General features: G+C 40.3%; 1 protein-coding gene across 3 annotated transcripts in view; it reads right to left on the reverse strand.

Annotated features, from left to right (window-relative positions):
- LPAR1 (lysophosphatidic acid receptor 1) overlaps positions 1-21,270 on the reverse strand; it is a 144,124-nt gene that overhangs the window by 22,579 nt on the left and 100,275 nt on the right. For all 3 annotated transcript variants that reach the window (XM_056519397.1, XM_056519403.1, XM_056519413.1), the window contains one exon: positions 13,189-13,936. In XM_056519397.1, coding sequence (XP_056375372.1) covers positions 13,189-13,936 — 748 coding nt within the window. The remainder of the gene's footprint in view (positions 1-13,188; positions 13,937-21,270) is intronic.

The following is a 21,270-nucleotide window of genomic DNA, read 5'->3' on the forward strand; positions in this document are numbered from 1 at the left end:
TAAAATGTTATAAAAAAGCAGCTAGTTTGGACATTTTTTTTACGTTCACGTCGTTCACCGTACTGTATCATTAACATTTTATTTTAATAGTTCAGATATTTACGCACGCGGAGATACCAAATATGTATATAAATATTTTTTTAACACTTTTTGGGGGTGAAATAGGGAAAATGGGGCAATTTACATTTTTATTGGGGGAGGGGGTTTTTCAAATTTTTTTAACTTTATTTTTTAACTTTTATTTTTACACTTTAATAGTCCCCATAGGGGACTATTTAAAGCAATCACTTGATTGCTAATCCTGTTCAGTGCTATGTATAGGACATAGCACTGATCAGGGTTATCGGTCATCTTCTGCTCTGGTCTGCGGGAAGGCAGATCAGAGCAGAAGACTCCCAAAAGACAGCGGAGGCAGGTGAGGGGACCTCCGTCTGCCGTGCTGGATGATCGGATCGCCGCGGCAGCACTGTGGGCCATCCAATCAACCAATTAAGTGACCGCGATGCTGCAGATGCCGTGATCTGTATTGATCACGGCATCTGAGGGGTTAATGGCGGACATCCGCAAGATCGCGGATGTTCGCCATTACCAGCGGGTCCCTGGCTGCGATCAACAACCGGGACTTGCCGCGCATGATCTGGGTATCGCTCCGATGACCACGGTTATGCTTAGGACGTAAATGTACATCCTGGTGCGTTAAAGGGGTATTCTGCCCCTAGACATCTTATCCCCTATCCAAAGGATAGGGGATAAGATGTCAGATCGCCGCGGTCCCGCTGCTGGGGACCCCTGGGATCCCCGCTGCGGCACCGCGCTATTACTGCGCAGAGCGAGTTCGCTCTGCACGTAATGATGGGCAGTACAGCGGCCGGAGCATCGTTACGTCACGGCCCGCCCCTTTCAATACAAGTCTATGGGAGGGGGCGTGGTGGTCGTCACGCCCCCTCTCATAGACTTGCATTAAGGGGACGGGCCGTGATGTCACGAGGGGCGGCACCATGACGTCACGCTGCTCCGTCCCCCGTATCGCCCGTCATTACGCACAGAGCGAACTCGCTCTGTGCTGTAATGATAGCGCGGTGCCGCAGCGGGGATCCCGGGGGTCCCCAGCAGCGGGACCGCACGATCTGACATCTTATCCCCTATCCTTTGGATAGGGGATAAGATGTCTAGGGGCGGAGTACCCCTTTAAGTACGGCATCATCAGGAAGTACATTACGTCCTTCGTCGTTAAGGGGTTAAAAAATCTTAATCCTTTCAGCTGCTGTATACTACAGAGAAAGTTATTTTATTTCAGATTTTCCTTTCTGTCTGACCACAGTGCTCTCTGCTGACACCTCTGTTTATTTTAGGAACTGTCCAGGTGGGAGCAAATCTCCATAGAAAACCTATCCTGCTCTGGACAGTTCCTGACACAAACAGAGGTGTCAGCAGAGAGCACTGTGGTCAGACAGAAACTTTTCAATTCAGTTTTTTTTTTCTCTGTAGGCTCCACTTCTGGTTTTTGCTTACAAATACTAAGCCAAATACTGCTGTGTGAAACCATCCAAAAGAGAAATGTATACAAATGTAAGCATGTTCTTAAAATAATGGCCCTCATTTACTAAGGAAAACCCAACAGTTTTTCTTGGGTTTTGTGCCCAAATTTATGTCGCACGCCCAAATAAACATAAAGGTTTCGCTCTTGGTGGTACCCTGTCTGTTCAGCACGGATACTGTGGTAGAGTTGTCTGAAAACACTTACATTTCGGTTGAGAAGGAGTTTTTGCAACTTGACTGGGCTGTGGTGTACAGCTAAGAGTTCTCTTCCGTTTGAGGAAAGAGGTTTTTCCAAGATATCCCACAGATATCCCAAGCTATCAAGTGTTAATAAATGTGATTTAACCCCCTTCTTTAATAAAAGTCAGAATCACCCCCTTTTTCCCATAAAAAATAAAATAAAACTATGTAAATAAAAATAAATATAAACATATGTGATGTGTGTGTAAATGTCCAAACTATAAAAATAAATCATTAATTAAACAGCATGGTCAATGGCGTCCAAAATAGCGTATTTTTGGTCACTTTTTATGCCATAAAAAAGTCAGATCAAAACAAAAATGGTACCGATACAAACTTCAGATCACAGAGCAAAAAATTAAACATCCCCATATGTGGATAAATAAAAAAGTTATAGGGGTCAGAAGATTACATTTTTAAACGTATACATTTTCCAGCATGTAGTTATGATTTTTTTCCAGAAGTACGACAAAATCAAACCTATATAAGTAGGGGATCATTTTAACCGTATGGACCAACAAAATAACGATAAGGTGTCATTTTTACCAAAAATTCACTGCGTAGAAATGGAAGCCCCAAAAGTTACAAAATGGTGTTATTTCTTCAATTTGGTCACGCAATGATTTTTTTACCATTTTGCCGTGGATTTTTTGGTAAAATGACTAATGTCACTGCAAAGTAGAATTGGTGGCGCAAATAATAAGCCATAATATGGATTTTTAGGTGGAAAATTGAAAGAGTTATGATTTCTAAAATATGTAAGGAGGAAAAAAAACTAAAATGCAAAAACTGAGCCCTTAAGGGGCTAAAGTCTCTGGAGCCAGACAAATTTTTGGGTCGAGATCCTGAACCGAACCATCCCAGCAGGCCAACAGATTTAGCTGCAGAGGCCTTGCATGAAAATGAGCCAAGGGGACTGCCTGTATAGTGGTTGTAAAAAGCCCCAGGAGGGACATACCTTTCCTTAAAGACAGAGCACTTCGCCTACTAATCTTTGAATTTTTTACATTTTTTTCTTGTGGAAAAAAAGTCTTTTGTACCTCTGAGTCTAAGAGGACTCCCAGAAAAAGCTTTCTCTTCGCTGGCACCAGGGTTGACTTTGTCAAATTTACAATCCAACCTATTTTTTTTTTTAGAATAGACAAGGTATGATCTAAGAAACTTTTTACCTCTTCTTCTGTCTGACCTACTAGCAAGAAGTCGTCTAAATAAGGGACAAAGGTACCCCTTCCTTCATTTATATGAGCCGCAAGCTCTGAAACCATTTTTGTGAACACTCTTGGGGCTATTGAGATACCGAATGGTAGAGCCCTGAACTGAAGGTAGTCTTAGGTATTTTTGATAATCCGGATGAATTGGTACATGTAGGTATGCATCTTTTAGGTCTATTGAGACCATGAAACAGTCCCTTGTGAGCAGATTTATAGTTGATTTCACAATATCCATTTTGAATTTCTGGTAGACTAGAAACGGATTTAATGGCTTTAGGTTTATTATGGTGCGAAATTAGCTGCCTGGCTTTCTTACAAAAAAAAAAAAAAAAAAAGGGAAGAATAGAAACCCTGACCTTTTTCGCTTTCTGGGACTGGAACTAAGACCTCCTTTTCTATTAAGGAAAGAACTTATTTTTCTAGAGCTAGTTGACCTACATAACCTTAGTGACTCACCGTGATTTTTTAAACAAGTTGAGGGGAGGCTCAGAAAATAGAAAGCAAATCCATTTTTTAACAACTGTTGGAAGTTTGTTCCCAATGGATGAAGAATTTTTTCAGTCTGATGCCGACTCGATCTAAAGTGTCATTGCTGACCTGTTTTTTTAGAGGTTGAGGCGGACTGGTTAAACAGATAACCTTTTGAACCCTTGGGAGAACGCCACCTAGAATTTTCCCGTTTTACGGCCCTGACCCCTAGACTTTTTATTTGAAGGACAGGGCTTGTTTTGTTTAAAGGGTGGCTGGATAGGGAACCCTTTCTTTCTGTCACCTGCCTTCTCCAAAATGTCAGACAAGGCCGGTCCAAAAAGCAAATTTCCCCCGCACGGGAGGGCACATAGTTTATTTTTAGAGGTTACATCCCCCTGTCAAATTTTTAGACAAAAGGCTCTGCGGGCAAAATTTGATAAAACGGCCGACCTGGCAGAAAGCCTCAAGGAATCTGAATAAGCATTTGCCAAGAAAGCTGCAGATTTTTTAATTAAAGGTATAGAAGATAATAATTGTTCATGGGGAACTTTGTTCTGGATATCCATAGACAATTGATTGATCCATTGTAACATGGATCTAGAAACCCATGAAGCTGCCACATTTGGTTTGAAGGAAGCAGTTGAGGCTTTCCAGGCTCTTCTCAAGAAAGATTCAATTTTTTATTCATAGGATCCCTAAGGACCCCCGCCCCCCAAATCTTCCAAGGGAAGAGCACCTTTCCTAGAAATGTTAAAGATTGATACGTCTATCTTAGGAACTTTTTCCCACATAGTAAGATCCTTATCCCCAAAGGGATATATTTGTGTTTTAGAGCCTTGGGATAAAAAAGCTTTCTTATCAGGGTTTTCACACTCTTTTTTTTTAAGGAGACCAAAAATGCATCTGTGGACTTGAAAAAGCCTGTGCTTCCTTGGTTCAAGGACCTCAAACATTATATCCTGGATAGTTTTAACTTCCTTCGGATCCTCTTTGTTCATGGCCACAAGGACATTTTTAATAAGTCCATCCGTATCCCCATAGAAAAAAATGGTCTTCCGGAAGTAGTGTCCTCAGAAGAAAAAGACTTATCCCCAGATTCTCCAGAATCTACTAAAATCTCTTCTGACCCCACAGAAGATGGTAATATAGCTGCAGGGGATTCAGGGGTTTGGCAAGCAGACACCGGGGTAGAAACATAAGTATTTAACCCTTTTAGGGAATTTTGAATCTCCATTTTAATCATTTCTTGCATATAGGTTATTAAAGATGGAACTTCTGTAGAAAATACTTTTACTACACAAGAGGCACAGGTCTGCCTGTCATAACCCTGGGGAAGTTTTGATTTACAGGTATTGCAAGAATTACATTCCAAATGCTTCTTTTTTTGAAGATTTTTTAGGAACATCACCCTAGAAAATAAACTGTATCTAGCATTAATGACCCCATAAAGAAAACAAGGAATGGATACACTCACTTAGGTGGTTGGTGGTACTATAGACGGGGTTATGGCTGCAACTTCAGCTGTATCCCGTTTGGGGTAATCCTTGGTTCAACTCATGCTGACCGCTGTTCAGGAACACTTGCTGCCTACTTGATAGCTGGCTGTGCTACCACAAGGAGGGCTTCTGGAAGTGTGCAGGTTGCCTAACTACTATCAGACAGTGCTTACACATCGAAGGCCGGCATCCGACGTCACATCCGGGTCCTCCGATCACATGACTCGATGTCATATCTGTCCGCCAGCCCTCTGCCCTGCGCTGCTTCTGGATTCTCGTGCTCAGCAGTGCATGTGGGGGGAAAATACAAGCAACTACTTGTAGTTACACAGCAGGTTCTGGCCCCAGATGCTCTACTACAACGCCGGCCATAAGCGTCTCCCACCTGCAGAGGGCCCGGAACCCTTTGTGGAGCCAGACTCACCTCCCAACTAAGGAGGTATGTAGGGTAAGGGGAACCCCGCCACTACGAGGATTTAGTGTCCTTCCCTCAGCTATGGAAAGTCCACCTGAGACAGGGATTCCTGCTCAGCTCAGGCTTCCTTAGGGACAGGAAACAGGCTGGAGAGGAAGGCTCTTCTTTTCATTCTCAGGTTTCCTGTCCTAATGGGCGGGGTCCCACTCTCAGGTGGTGCTGTCATGGCAATGGGGAAACATTAGTAAATACGATGGAAAAATACTATGGAAAAAACTACACTCCACTCTTAGTAAATGAGGGTCAATGACCCTGATTTAAATTGTAAATCCGACCCGCATTGCACCAGAATTGGTGTCTGCACCAGAATATGCGCCAAAAAAAAAAAAAAAAGTGGTGGGTTTGAAAACACCACAGCTCAGAGCATGTGTAAAAAAAAAAAGCAAAACATAGGGAAAAGTGCAAAATGTAGGGAAACTGGAAAAAATGTCTGTTGGGAAAAAAAAACCCACAAAGAAAACTACACTCCACTCTTAGTAAATCAGAGCCAATGTGTTAAAAGAACTAATATACATCAATAGTTTGTAGCTGTCAGAAGTAGGGCATTGTAATATACAGTGCGTTTAGGAAGTCGACAGACATTTTTTAAATGTTCACAAATGTATTAAAAGAAAAAAGTAAAATTTCTCATGGACCTAAGTATTCAAACCCTTTACTCAGTACTTAGTTGAAGCACCTTTGGCAGAGATTACAGCCTCCATTATTCTTGGGGATGATGCCACAAGGTTTACACATCTGGATTTAATTTTTTTCTTCTGCCATTGTTCTCTACAGATCCTCTCATGCTCTGTCAGGTTGGATGGGGACCATCGTGGCCAGCCATTTCCAGGTCTCTCCAGAGATGTTCGACTGGGTTCAAGTCAGGGTTCTGGCTGGGCCACTCAAATACATTATTCACAGAGTTGCCACTAAGCCAACTACTGTGTTGTCTTTGCTGTGTGCTTAGGGCCATTTTCTTTAATCAGGTTCTCATTAAAAATATCTCTGTACTTTGGTCCATTTATATTTCCATCAAACCTGACCAGTCTACTATTTAAGTGGGAGTGAATAGAAACTCTCCCAAAATGGGGGATTATTGGTTAAAGGGGTACTCCGGTGGAAAACTTTTTTCTTTTTAAATCAACTGGTGCCAGAAAGTTGAACAGATTTGTAAATTACTTTATTAAAAAATCTTAATCCTTCCAGTACTTATTAGCGCTGAATACTACAGAGGAAATTATTTTCTTTTTGGAACACAGAGCTCTCTGCTGACATCATGACCACAGTGCTCTCTGCTGAGATCTCTGTCCATTTTAAGAACTGTCCAGAGTAGGAGAAAATCCCCATAGCAAACAAATGCTGCTCTGGACAGTTCCTAAAATGGACAGAGATGTCAGCAGAGATTACTGTGCTCGCGATGTCAGCAGAGAGCTCTGTGTTCCAAAAAGAAAATAATTTCCTCTGTAGTATTCAGCAGCTAATAAGTACTGGAAGGATTAAGATTTTTTAATTGAAGTAATTTACAAATCTGTTTAACTTTCTGGCACCATTTGATTTAAAAAAATAAAGTTTTCCACCGGAGTATGGGTTCTTTCTATACATCTGCTGTTCTTTAAGTTGTTCTTTCTATACATCTTTATAATTTTTAAAGATGGAAAGGCAAAAATGTTATTCTGATTTAAAGCATAAACAAAATAGAGGGAAAAAAGGCAAGTGCCCTCTGTATCAAATAATCTTAAAAACCCTAAAAACACATCACTGTACAGAAGTAGTGGTGACCAAGATGTTACTCTTTGCTGACAATATACTGTAGGCATTATTTAGTATCAGATTCAGTTGTTCTAATTGATAACATTACATTTTTTTTAATGCTTTTTAAAAGGTAGATGGCAAGGGTTTCCTTAGATCCCTAGCTGGTAAAGGCCATGAATACACTGCTACATTTTCCCTTTCTATAATATGGCTATGGGTTCACCAATAGAAAAGAAAGCGGAATAGAAAAAAAAGATTAAACACATAGGGGGGATTTATTATTGTATATAGAGCTGTTTTGCGTCAATTATTTTTGGCCAAAAATTTGCACAAGTGTTTTTTTGCGAAAATTTTGATAGAATTTTTCAGCCCCTTGTCTACGGTAAAGTTTACCATAGAGCACTTTCTACTGTAGAATAGAATTTACTAATCGCGTTTCTTTTTTTTTTTTTTTCCGCCCAAAAAAATGTGCAAACTGCATTTTCTTGCGCAAATATACACCACCTTGGAGGACACCTACCAAAGTGTCTATTTTGACACAGTAAGGACTGCTAATCCCATCATGGACATACTCCTCCCATGATGGGAGTTGTAGTCCAGGGGCTGAGGTGCAGATTGCAGCAGGTCCCGCTGCGATCCGTATTTATTAACTATACAAGCCGGAAGTACATGCAACTTCGCTGCGCTGCCGCCAGCTCCTATATACACTGTCATAATTCACAATCCCCGCCGCTGGAATATGGGAGCTCGGAGTGGTCAATAGCTATCCACCAATCAGTGCTCCCGTCTCCCGGCGGGGATTATGAATTATATGAACTGTATATAGGAGCCGGCAGCAGCGCAGTGTAGCCACATGTACCGCCGGCTTGTATAGTTAATAAATGCGGATTGTAGGAGAGTGATCTGTCCCTCTACCCTTGGACTACTACTCCCATCATGGGACAGCGTCTGTCCCATGATGGGAGTAGTTGTAGTACCGCAGCGCTGCTGAGGGATGGCACTTGCACATCCCCCGGCTGCGGGACTTTTAGGACTACTACTCCCACCATGGACAGACTCTGCCCATGATGGGAGTTATAGTCCAGGGGCTGAGGTGCAGATCGCACCGGGTCATTCTGCAGAGTTCCGCTGCGATCCGCATTTATTAAGATAACAAGCCGGCGGTACATGTGACTACACTGCGCTGCCACCGGCTTCTATATACACTGTCATAATTCATAATCCCCGCTGCCGGGAGAAGGGAGCTCTGATTGGTCAATAGCTATCCACCAATCAGAGCTCCCGTGTTCCGGTGGCGGGGATTATTAATTATTTCAGTGTATATAGGAGGACAGGAGCGCAGTTTAGCTGCATGTAGCGTTGGCTTTTTAATTTAAATGCAGATCACAGCAGATCATTCTCTGGAGACCCGCTGCGATCCGCATTTATTAACTATACAAACCGGCCTTACATGCGTCTACATCGCGCTTCCCGCCAGCTTGTATATACACTGTCATAATTCATAATCCTCGCCGCCGGAACATGGGGCGATCATGAATTATTACAGTGTATATAGAAGCCGGCAGCAGGCATTTTAACTTAAATGTGGATCGCAGCAGATCATTCTCTGGAGATCTGCTGCGATCCGCATTTATTAACTATACAAACCGGCGGTACATGTGTCTACACTGCGCTGCCACCGGCTTCTATATACACTGTAATAATTCATAATCCCCGCTGGAACGCGGGAGCTCTGATTGGTGGATAGCTATTGACCAATCAGAGCTCCTGTCTCCCGGCAGCGGGGATTATAAATTATGACAGTGTATATAGAAGCCAGCGGCAGCGCAGTGTAGACGCATGTACCGCCGGCTTGTTATCTTAATAAACGTGGATCGCAGTGGGTCTCTGCAGAATTACCCGATGCGATCTGCACCCCAGCCTCTGGACAATAACTCCAATCATCGGCATATTCTGTCCATGATGGGAGTAGTAGTCCTAAAAGTCCCACAGCCGGGGGATGTACAAGTGCCATCCCTCAGCACAGCGGTACTACAACTACTCCCTTCATGGGACAGGCTCTGTCCCATGATAGGAGTAGCAGTCCAAGGGCAGAGGGGCAGTTCTCTTTCTGGCAGTGTGTTCCCAAACAGGGAGACTCCAGCTGTTGCTTAACAACAGCCCGCATGATGGGAGTTGTAGTTTAGCAACAATTGGAGGCTCCCTGTTTATGAACACGCTGCATTATGTGCACTCTTCCCGGAGGAGAGCCAAAAAAAATGTACCAACCCATATTTCTTGTTTTTCTTTTCTTCTCATTTCAGATACGTGAATGCGGAGGACTACATCAGATTCGGTGGACTGCGACGATGACCAGCGTTTTTTTTTATTTCAATAAAATGGTTAACGAGGGCTGTGTGGGAGTATTTTTTTTTTTTTCAATGTGTTTTTTATAACTGAATTTTCAGGGTTAGTAGTGGAAGCTGTCTTATAGACGGAATTCATTACTAAGCCGGGGCTTAGCATTAGCCCCAAAATCAGCTATCGCTAATCTCCAGTTATTACCCCGGTACCCACCGCATGAGGGGTGCCGGGAAGAGCCGGTACCAACAGGCCAGGAGCGTCAAAAATGGCGCTTCTGGGCCTAGGCGGTAACAGGCTGGTGTTATTTAGGCTGGGGAGGGCCAGTAACAATGGTCCTCGCCCACCCTTATAACGTCAGGCTTTTGCTGCTTGGATGGTATCTGGCTGATACTAAAAATAGGGGGAACCCTATGCGTTTTTTTTTGTGTTTTTTTTTTATAAATAAATGTTTAAAAAAAGTGTGTGGTTCCCTCATTTTTTCAGTATCAGCCAGATGCCAACAAAGCAGCAATAGCCTGACGTTACCAGGGTGGGCGAGGACCATTGTTACTGGCCCTCCCCAGCCTAAATAACTCTAGCCTGTTACCGCCTAGGCCAAGGAGCGCCATTTTTGATGCTCCGGGCCTGTTGCTACCAGCTCTTCCTGGAACCCATGTGGCGGTAGGTACTGGGGTAATAATTGGGGGTTAGCGTTAGCTGTTTTGGGGGCTAACGCTAAACCCCAGCTTAGTAATGGATTCTGTCTACAAGACACCTTCCACTACGAAGCCTTAAAATTCAATTATAAAAAAAACAAAACACATTGAAAAAAAAATGATTTAAAAAAACACTCCCCCACCCTTTTATTGAGATAAAAAAAACGCTGTTCATCGTAGCAATCCACAAAATCTGACATAGTCCTCCGCATTCACGTATCTAAATTTCGAAGAAAAAAAAACCAAAAAGTTTAGTAAATTTTTTCCACACACCAGCAAAAACACAAGAAAAACTGAAAAAACACAGGAAAAAGCTGGGACAGTCTTTCTGGCGTTTTTTTATGATGGACAAAAAACCTCAATGGAATCCGACCTCAAAGCAATAGAACAAAATCCCTACGTCCACTTTTCCTGTGAGGTAGAGAAGGAGTGTACCGTAGAGCGAGGGGGGGTTTCTATATTTGCACAAGATTTATCAAAGAAGTGCACAGCCTTAGCAAATTCTGAGCAAGAGTATAAATTAGACACCAGTGTAAAGGAGTAGATCTGTGTCTACAATAGACAAATAATGATAAATCTCCGCCATAGAACATAACATTTCTAATATTCAGAAATATTTGTAAAAAAGGAAGCGACCTCAACTTGGTGAGAAGGTAAAGTTTTGCTGAGGTTTGTGTTTTTTTTAAATCTAAAATACTGTTGGTGGCATGCTATTTCGCTAAAGACTACAGACAGTGTCAGGATATACTATTACTTAGAAATATTTTATGTTATGGTCTGAGTAAGAAATAATGTAATAGAATTTTATAGGGATACCCCGGTGAGAAACTTTTGTTTAAAATCAACTGGTGCCAGAAAGTTAAACAAATTTCTAAATTAATTCTATTTAAAAATCTTAATCCTTCCAGTACTTATCAGCTGCTGTATACTATAGACAAAGTTTTTTTCTTTTTGAATTTCCTTTCTGTCTGAACACATTGCTCTCTGCTGACACCTCTGTCCATGTCAGGAACTGTCCAGAGCAGGAGTGGTTTGCTATATAGTTTTGCTCCTACTCTGGACAAATCCTGACTTGGACAGAGGTGTCAGCAGAGAGCACTGTGGTCAGACAGAAAGGAAATTCAAAAAGAAAAGAACTTCCTCTGTAGTATACAGCAGCTGATAAGTACTGGAAGGATTAACATTTTTAAATAGAAAGTAATTTACAAATCTGTTTAACTTTCTGGCACCAGTTGATTTAACCACCGGAGTACCCCTTTAAATGCTCATTGACAATGAAACTGAAAAGTCAATTGTTCTGTTCATACATGACCTCTTTAACACTTCTCTTCTAAGCACTTCTGACAGTAAAAATTTCCTGAAATTGTAACATATTCAGCATTGTTAAAGATTTCATTATCTGATGAAAAAGAAAAATCAGATGCTATATGCACAGGAAACGTATGTAAGTTTGAATGCAGGCAATCTTACTGGTGGTACATTTGCTCCTCAGCTGGAATGGTTAGATATTTGCAGTATTTCACATGAGTGAGTACACCCCTCATATAAAGAAATTACACTGCTACAATGTAAAGTAGTGAGTGCACAGTCTGTATTACAGATTAATGTTGTGTCCCCATTAAAATAACACACAGCCATTCATGTGTAAATCTTGGCAACAAAGTGAGTACACCCCTAAGTAAAATTAGCCATTTTTATGCCATGTGTGATGGGTAGCAGGTGTCTTAAATATGGTGTTATCGGTCTTGCGTTCTGTAATACTGGTCACTGAAACTTCAACAAGGTACCTCATGACAAAGAACTCTGAAAATCAAAAAAAAAAAAAAAAGAATTGTTGCTCTAAATAAAGATGATCTAGGCTATAAGAAGATTGTCAATCAGAAGTTAACTAGACACATGCTAAACATAGGAGTGCTGCCACCATTGCTGCAGGATTTGAATGGGTGATGGGTCAGCCGGTCAATGCTTAGGCCAAACGCTGCACACTGCATCAAATTGGTCAGCATGGCTCTCATCCCAGAAGAAAGCCTCTTCTAAAAATGAAGCACAAGAAAGCCTGCAAACAGTTTGCTGGAGAAAAGCAGACTAAGGACAGATTACTGGAACTCTGTTCTTTGGTCTAATGAGACCAAAATAAACTTATTTGGTTCAGATGATGTGGTGGCAGCCAGATGAGGAGTACAAAGACAAGTGTGTCTTGCCTACAGTCAAGCATGGTGCTGGGAGTGTCATGGTCTGGGGCTGCATGAGTGCTGCGGGCACTAGGTATCTACAGTTCATTGAGGGATCCATGAAGGCCAACATGAACTGTGACATACTGAAGCAGAACATGATCCCCTCTCTTCAGAGACTGGCCCGCAAGGAAGTATTCCAACTTGATAACAACCCCAAGCACACCTCCAAGACCACCACTGCCTTGCTAAAGAAGCTGAGGGTAAAGGTGATGGACTGGCCAAAGAGGTTTCCAGGCCTAAACCCTAATAACTATCTGTAGGGCATCTTCAAGGTGACGGAGTGCAAGTTGTCTGGCATCCACCACTTTGTGATGTCGTCATGCACTGCCTTAAGCCCAAGAGGCAGTGCTAGAAAATAATGGTGGCCACACAAGACATTGGCACTTTGGACACTTCCACTTAGAAGTGTACTAACTTCTGATTAAACACGGTTATACAGGCTGTGCACTCAATACTTTACATTGCAGCAGAGTGTCATTTCTTCAGTGTTGTCACGTGAAAATATATATTTACAAAATGGGAGGGGTGTACTTATGTGAGATACTGTAGATAAACAATTTGTATATATCTACATTAACCTTTCACAATCTCCACATTAATTTACACAGCCACTACTGTCAATTGCCAGCGCTGTAAAATCCAGACCTTTTGAACCACAGTATATACACAGTATATACAATAGACACCATAAACTAAACATCTTTAGTACGTTTGGAAAGTATATTTATTGCATTGAAACATGAATACACTTACCTAAAACAATGACAACGGTTTTCAGAAGACTCATCATAGTATCACGGTTTCTCCTGGGACCAGAACTGTGCCTTGACATCCTCATAGTCCTTTGCCTGACATATACAAATATATGTGCGTAGAGAACTACCATAACCACGAAAGTGACCAAGTTGAAAATAGCCCAGAAGACCAAGTAAGAATCACTGTAAAGTGGAGCCATGTTGGAACAGTGCTCAAGGTCGCAGATACAATTCCATCCAACGCTTGGTATTGCCCCCATCACAATAGCCATAGTCCAGATAACCACTATAACCACGACCACTCTTCTGTTGCTCATTCGTGTGTGCAGCTGCATTCTGAATACTGTAATGTGCCTTTCAATGGCGATGGCAAGCAAATTGGCTACAGAAGCAGTCAAGCTAGTGTCAATCAGACCCTGTCGGAGAAGCCATGTGCTTACAGTCAATCTTCTAGTGTTAGGACCCGTGTTAAACATTAGATAAAAGTAAGCTAGTCCTGCAAAAAAGTCTGCAGCAGCCAAGTTTGCCATCAAGTAATAAATAGGAAAATGGAAACGTCGATTTACATAAATAGCCACCATAACCAGTAAGTTGGCTAACATAATGAATATACATACAGTGATGCCAAGTCCCATCACTAGCTTGTTGACAGTGTGCCATTCTGTGGCAAGAGGTTTTCCACTTCGGTTATAGAAAAAAGTTATAGTTTCATTGTAGTAGCATTGGTGCTCGCTCACTGAAGAAGTCTGTCAAAAGAAAAAAAAAGATATATTAATGAAGTAAGTTAACATAACATATACATAGTATATAAAGTTATATACCCAACTATGGCACAAAAAATAATACTGCTTTTATTTTATATTAACAGATAACTGACAGGCTGTTCACCCGCCCTAAACCTAATGCACTGGGTTTTAGTGCAGATGAACAGCATTAAAACGAGAGGCCATTTACATAAATTTGTCAAGTGGATTAAAAGTTTTGCCTCCTGGTAGCTGCACTGTTACAGCGCTGCTTTGTGCAATAGAGGCGGAGAGTCAGCTTACCAAGCTCCCGTACCTCCTCTGTACGCATTTCTGTGCCTGTCCATCTGATGAATATTAAAATTTCTTTAGGCTCACATCCTATTGATGTGAGAGTGAAGAAATTAGAATATTCATTTCAGGGGCGGGCATAAGGATGAGGAGTCAGGTAAGCTTGGCAAGCCGGTTCCCCGTCTCTATTGCACAAAGCAGCGCTGTAGCAATGCAGCTATATGTTAAATGCAGTTTAATCCGTCAGACTTATGTAGTTGACTCTCTATTTTAAATGTTGTCCATCTACACTACAACCCAGTGGATTAGGTTTAGGGTGGATGAACAGCCTATCAGTGTATTGTTAATTTTATCTTCTCAGCAATTGACAGATACATTAATAGTTTTGTTTTCTTTCTCCAAGTCCATGTTCCTATGGAAAAATATCCCATAGAATAGTAGCAATTTTAAGAGTAACACTATAGCAGGGAACTGACAATTCCTCCTATTAGAGACTAAACTTCAACGCCTTTATATAACCATGAGAACAATATATCCTATCAGGACAAGCCCTGTCTACATATGTTATTAAGGTATATGAATGTCATTCCATTAGCCAGGAGTAGCTATCGCTTTGATGTCACTTCTATAGCCATATATTATATGTCATTTACTGGTCCACTGGGCAAAGTGTACTACATTAATGTAACAATCATAATGTACTACATTAATCTAACAATCATTTTATCATATGCTGCCTAATGGAAAGGGGTGTCCTCATAGGAAAATCTATAAATCTAAGCAGTTTACTTAGTATCAAGAAAGGTGTTCATAATCACAACATTCCATACAATATATAGTCCTATAAAAGAATGAATATTGTGCGAAAACTGGATAGGATCAGCCAAACACCAACAATTTACACTAGATCATGCTATAAACCAGGGCTGTGGAGTCGGTAGATAAATGTTCCGACTCCGACGTTTTTTGTACTTCCGACTCTGACTCCTCTGTATTAAAGGGGTACTCCGGTGAAAACCTTTTTTTCTTTTAAATCAACTGGTGGCAGAAAGTTAAACATATTTGTAAATTACTTTTATTAAAAAAATCTTAATCCTTCCTGTACTTATTAGCTGCTGAATACTAAAGAGGAAATTCTTTTCTTTTTGGAATGCTCTCTGATGACATCACAAACACAGTTCTCTCTGTTGACATTATTCTAATAACAATAACGCTTTATTTATTGTTGTCCTTAGTGGGATTTGAACCCAAGTCCCCAGCACTGCAAGGCAGCAGTGCTAACCACTAAGCCACCATGCTGCCTTTAGCATACATCTGTTATGCACGGTTGCTAAAATGGACAGAGATGTCATCAGAGAGCACTGTGCTCGGGATGTCATCAGTGTTCCAAAAAGTTCCAAATATGTTTAACTTTCTGCCACCAATTGATTTAAAAGAAAAAAGGTTTTCACCGTAGTACCCCTTTAATATGCAAATGTTTTTTATACATTCCTTGAAGGAAAGAAAGGCAACATACATGACATTACCACAGGACTACTGGCTGGGAAGCCAAAGGTCTACTGTATTGAACAGTTTAAGAAAAGACAAACACAATGAAAACAAAAAGTTTTATTAATTTTTTTTTATTTTTTTATTTTATTAATTTAATTAATCAAGTGGCTGGATAGTAGCAGCAGGCATAAACACAAGGAACAGGAACTTTTCCAGTTCAAAAATACAAACCACATTATTTGGTTGTTTTAGAACAAAAACAAAGCTTTTCTATATGAACCAAAAACAAAGCTTTTCTATATGAACCAAAAACTAAATCTGTAAAACCTAGAAATGGTGTATATTAATCTTGAAATGTAGTTATAGGCTTAGCAAATGCAAATTAATTCAATGTAGAGTTCTAAGGAAGAGAATTGCCTCTGCCAGATCCTCTTTCATAAAGGCTCTTAAGTCAGGCTTTATTATTTTTAGGGCTGAAAATAATCTTTTGACACTAACTTGGGTGGATGGCATTGCAGTAACTATTCTGGCCACATCACTAACGATCTCTGGATAAACAAGGATGGCTTCTTCAACAGTAAGTTTTGATGAGCGATCATACTTTTCAACTTCTTTTAGTGCTTTATAAAACTCATGTTGGAATTTTTTTATTTGGACATTTACTGGTTCCATTTTGTCCAAGAAGGAATCAAAGTCTAATTCTTTGTTTGAAGAAGATGATCCTGAGTTACCACTAATGCTTAAAAGAACTTCATCCTCCTGTGGAGGTATTTCAGGTCGTAATCCCTTATTAGTGAGAGACTAGGTTACCCATGGGTTACCCTGTAACAGCAGAACACAACACTATGGAAAGTATAAGTATTGCCGTTCCTAATTGTGCGTTGTGTGCCATACAGTGAAACACATGAAAAGCATGCTTCTTCATGGTCACTTAACGTGTTCGTTTCGAGGCACTGCATGCATTGATCTTTATTCTTAAAGTAGAGAAGTCATTAATTATAACTTTTTGTGAATTGGGACATTTAAACTTGCTTTTTTTTTTTTATTCCAATCTAAATTTAGTAGGAGTCAGAGTCGGTGCATTGTTTACTGACTCCGACTCCAGGTACCCAAAATTTCGTCCAACTCAGACTCCTCGACTCCGACTCCACAGCACTGCTATAAACGTCCACAAAGTACCATCTACTGCATTGTAAGCAAATGAATGCCAGTATGATTTTGGTATGTGTAGGGAAAGCTCAATGAATGGAGACTCACTTTTTGTTATGAAGGATATTAGAGTGGATTCAAATGGAACAGATTTTGTTGCAAATATTTTATTGACTCCCATTGACCTGAATAGAACTAGTCTCCAAAACAACCACACTGAATTAAGTGGAACTTATTTTCAGTCGAAAAAATCTCTGCAACAAAATCTGTTATATGTGAATCTTCCTTAGAGGGGAACTCTGGTACTGAACAACTAATCCTCTATTCACAGGATCGCGGAGTGATCGACCGCTAGTTCGACACAACCCCTCCATGCATCTCTATGGAGAGCGAGAGATACATGAGCGCTGTATCTCCAGCCCTCTGAAAGAGATGTATGGAGGGGTTGTGTCGACCAAGTTGTTAAGTACGGGGGTTCCCCTTTAAAGTGTCTTAGTCATTAAAAAAATAATCTTTTGACATGTCAAGTTTTTTTTTTTTTTTATTACAAAAAGAGTAATTAGGAAACTGACATGATATTGGAGAACTGCACATCCCTAAAACACTCTTCAAGATGATTGTAAACCAAATATGTTGATCTCTGAACTGATTCTACAGGGGTTTACAGACAACACCTGTATATTATGAAATGCAAAATGGCTGTCCAGTCCCCTTATGACGCACGGCAAGATCATTCTATATTCCGACTATAAACAATGGAAGCATTTACTTCCAATGAATTTACATTAGAAAACAAAGTGCCTTCCAGATCTTACCAAAGTAACTAAATAAATGATCACCCCCACCAAAGCTGATGAAAGCCTTTTATTTAGCGTAAAGCGACACTTTCAAAATTGTAAACCTCTCTCAGCACCCCCTTTGTTACAAATAATAAAGCAACACCTGGTATTTGCTGCCCAAAGCATAATATAAGCTGTTAGCTTGTAGAAGAAAGAAAACAAACAATGGTTTATAACCTAAGCCATGTTTACTAGTCAACTATTTGTGCCACACTGTATGAAACAGAAGGCATACAGGAATTCTCAAAAACAAGTACAAGCATAGTATTTGCTGAACTCCTTTCAGTGATCTAGATTTTCATTCTAGATTTTTAAGCTTTTAGCAACCGCAAAACTATTGATGCAAGTTATATGGTGAACCTTCACTGCTATTCAGAAGCATAGCTAGCAAGGAGGCAGAAACATGGTGGGGCCCACTCATTGTGTAAAAAGTTTGGAAGGTGTAAAAACTTCTCACCCCCCCCCCACCCCCCCAAAAAAATAAAAAATAAAAAAACATTTTTATTTATTATTATTATTATTATTATTACTACATCCATGTCCTTGGATGTAATTGAATACTATGGCGTAAACATTTTTTTTTTTTTTAGAAATCTGCATCAAATAAGTAATGAAATGATTTGCATTTTACTCAGTGAAATACGTATTTGATCCTCTATCAATCATCAAGATTTCTGGCTTCCAGGTGTCTTTTATACAGGTAACAAGCGGAGATTAGGAGCACTCTCTTAAAAGGAACCCCCCCTTTTTTTTTGGGGGGTGAAATCTGTAGACCAATTATTTTCTTAAGATACTGATAAGACTCAAGGGATCTCGATGATTGGTGCCAACAGACCAGGTCACTATTTAGATGTAGTGATAAACTCCATATTCAAAATTCTCAGACAGATTGTACCAATAACCACTACATGTAAACCCAGCCGGAATGTTTCCAGATGTGTATTTGACAGGACATGATTGTTTCAGTGTTAAAGGTAACATATGTCGTCAATAGAATCCTACAGAAAGATAGAGAAAAGTGAATAGAAAGGTCTTCGACTGAGAAAGAGATTCCTTGTTCTCTACTAACCCAGCTGCAACATAAAAATCTATAAGTGTTTACTGTCAGAGTCCATTTTGTTTGGGACTGTGTTTTTCATGTTTGCTGTGCAAAGTGAACAAGCAAACACTCTAATTTAGCACCAAAGCACCCTTTGTGATCAAAGGCCATTCGTGGGGGACTCTAAAATGGTCTCTTTAATAAAAGGCTAGAAGGCAAAAAATACACAGAACTGGAGATGTGGAGACTAAAAATATACAGAGTAAGGAAGGTAAAAACCGCAAGAGACAAGAATACCATGGGAAGCAGTCATTAACTTCTCCACAGGCGCTCAACATAAACCAAGAAAAGGGAGTTGACCTTTTTTTTAAGCACATTAATTGTTAACATGTACACAAAAATAAAGCAAGACTAGATATGCTGGGCAAATGTCATTTCAGCAGATGACTGGAAGCAGAAATAGTCTAGGCACCCAGAGCATTCCTCCCATACAGGAAGATACTAAAGCTTGAAGAATAGAAAATAGGTGAAAGCGGTTTAAACACACAGATTTGGTCAAGATCAGATCACCTTTTTACGCATGAAAAAAATCACTCATCATTATATCAATCAGAATGGGTGAATACATGCAACGCTCTATACAGAAAATGGTCTATGGGATCAACCAATGATCTAATGTGTGTGGTTGCTGCTCAACAATCCACAAAAGCAAATACTGAGTGAAGGAAAGATGTACAAGCTGGATTTCATCATGTCCAAGCATTTACTCCCCCCCCCCCCCCCCCCCACAGAAATGAGCACTGCTGACAGGGTCTGTCAGTAGCTTGTGGTCTTCTGTCCATTCAAATAGCAAAGTCAGGAGTGATGTATTGGTGATCCACATGCCATCAATGTGTGATCAGTAAGGGATCCAACCCCCCCAATGGTTGGCAGAATTCATAATAGTATATTCATTATTCAGGCACATGTCTGGTCCATACAAACTGCTGTGCCTGGTACAGAAGCCCAGGAGTGCCTGCTTTTGTCAAGGATAGGCTAGAATATTGATGTGTTTGTGAGAACATAAATCAGGATACTGAAAAAAAAGAAAATACTTTTATGCAATTGTTTTAGTTTCCCGCAGAATAAAAAACAGGTTACAATATCTTGTTCCATACAGATGTAGATGGAATGTCAGATATCTCAAGTTAGATCAAGGTATGCCAAGTATTCAGAGATACAGTAAACATATCCAGGTAGAGACATGGATACCGCATTGCGCTTGGATTCTGCAAACACACTAAACGCTCACCTTTTGCAAGTTTATGCTGAAATTCTGGGCCCCATGAAATATTACTTTTCAAGGGTTCCATAACATCAATAGGTCAAAGATATTCCTGACCATCTTCTATTAGACACCACTAAATACAGAAGGTCGTGGAGTGGGAAGATCATGCCCCTAGGGAATGTGAAGAGGGTGCAAAGTTCTATATTTTGTAGAAATCTTTGCAATGTGGATATTCTAAGAGGCTGAAGCAAAAAGTAAGCCAACTTTTGTTCCATGATTCCTCCAAGAATTATTTGTACAGATTTTAGCATTAAAGGTTCAAATGACATCACTATTTTTCTCCCTGCTTCAATTTCAATAGTTTGGGCTTAGTACTCCAGACTTTTCCAGTAAAGAAGCACATTCCAATTTTACATCATGTCCTCTACTTGCAACATATTTTAGTATAGCTTTTGATATTTTGATGCTTTATTTTTTAATCTTTAGTTTCCAAATTTCTAAAAACATACAATGAGAAGTTTACAGCTGACTAGGATTCCTTTCAATGCAGAAGTAATAAATATACATGTGGTATCCATCAACTGTTGACTTAGTAATAGATTCTTTCTAAGCACTGGAGGACAGAGCCTGAGAGGCCCTGAAAGCTCGATTACAAAACCATCTGCGTGTTTCTATGGAAACTCATAAGAGTTTCCGGCAGCTTGCTATTACGACTGTTTTCAAGGGACAGGTATAAAATTACACCGAAAGTTCTTCACGAACTTGGACGAAGATCACAAGTCATCCACTGCAGAAAATGATGCAACCAAAAAGAAAAGACAAAACTCTTTTTTTTAGGTTTCCTTTATATTTTACATTTATAGCATATAGCAGCACCTCCCCTTTTTTGACCATACCCCTTCCCTTCACCTCCTGGGTTGAACCAGATGGACATTTTTCAACCGTACTAACTATATTACCATTTGAATTTTACCCAGCAAGGGTTTAATCCACATTTGATTGGTGGGGCTCCGACTGCTGGGATCCTTTGACAAGGAGAATGGGAGTCATGCCCAGCAACAATGCTGAGGAGGCTACTAGTGTGAGGAATCTCTCTATTGTTGCTCTAGTAATGATATCATTACATCTATTTCTGGCTTAAAGTGTGTGTACCATAATCACACCAGAGCTGCAAAGCATGGTCATACAATCCCAATAGCTGCAGCTGATCACTTTTCAGCAACTTAAGCTGTATTATAGTCACGTACTTTATGGTTTACTC

The sequence above is a fragment of the Hyla sarda genome, chromosome 1, assembly GCF_029499605.1.
Source record: "Hyla sarda isolate aHylSar1 chromosome 1, aHylSar1.hap1, whole genome shotgun sequence".
NCBI classification, from domain to species: domain Eukaryota; kingdom Metazoa; phylum Chordata; class Amphibia; order Anura; family Hylidae; genus Hyla; species Hyla sarda.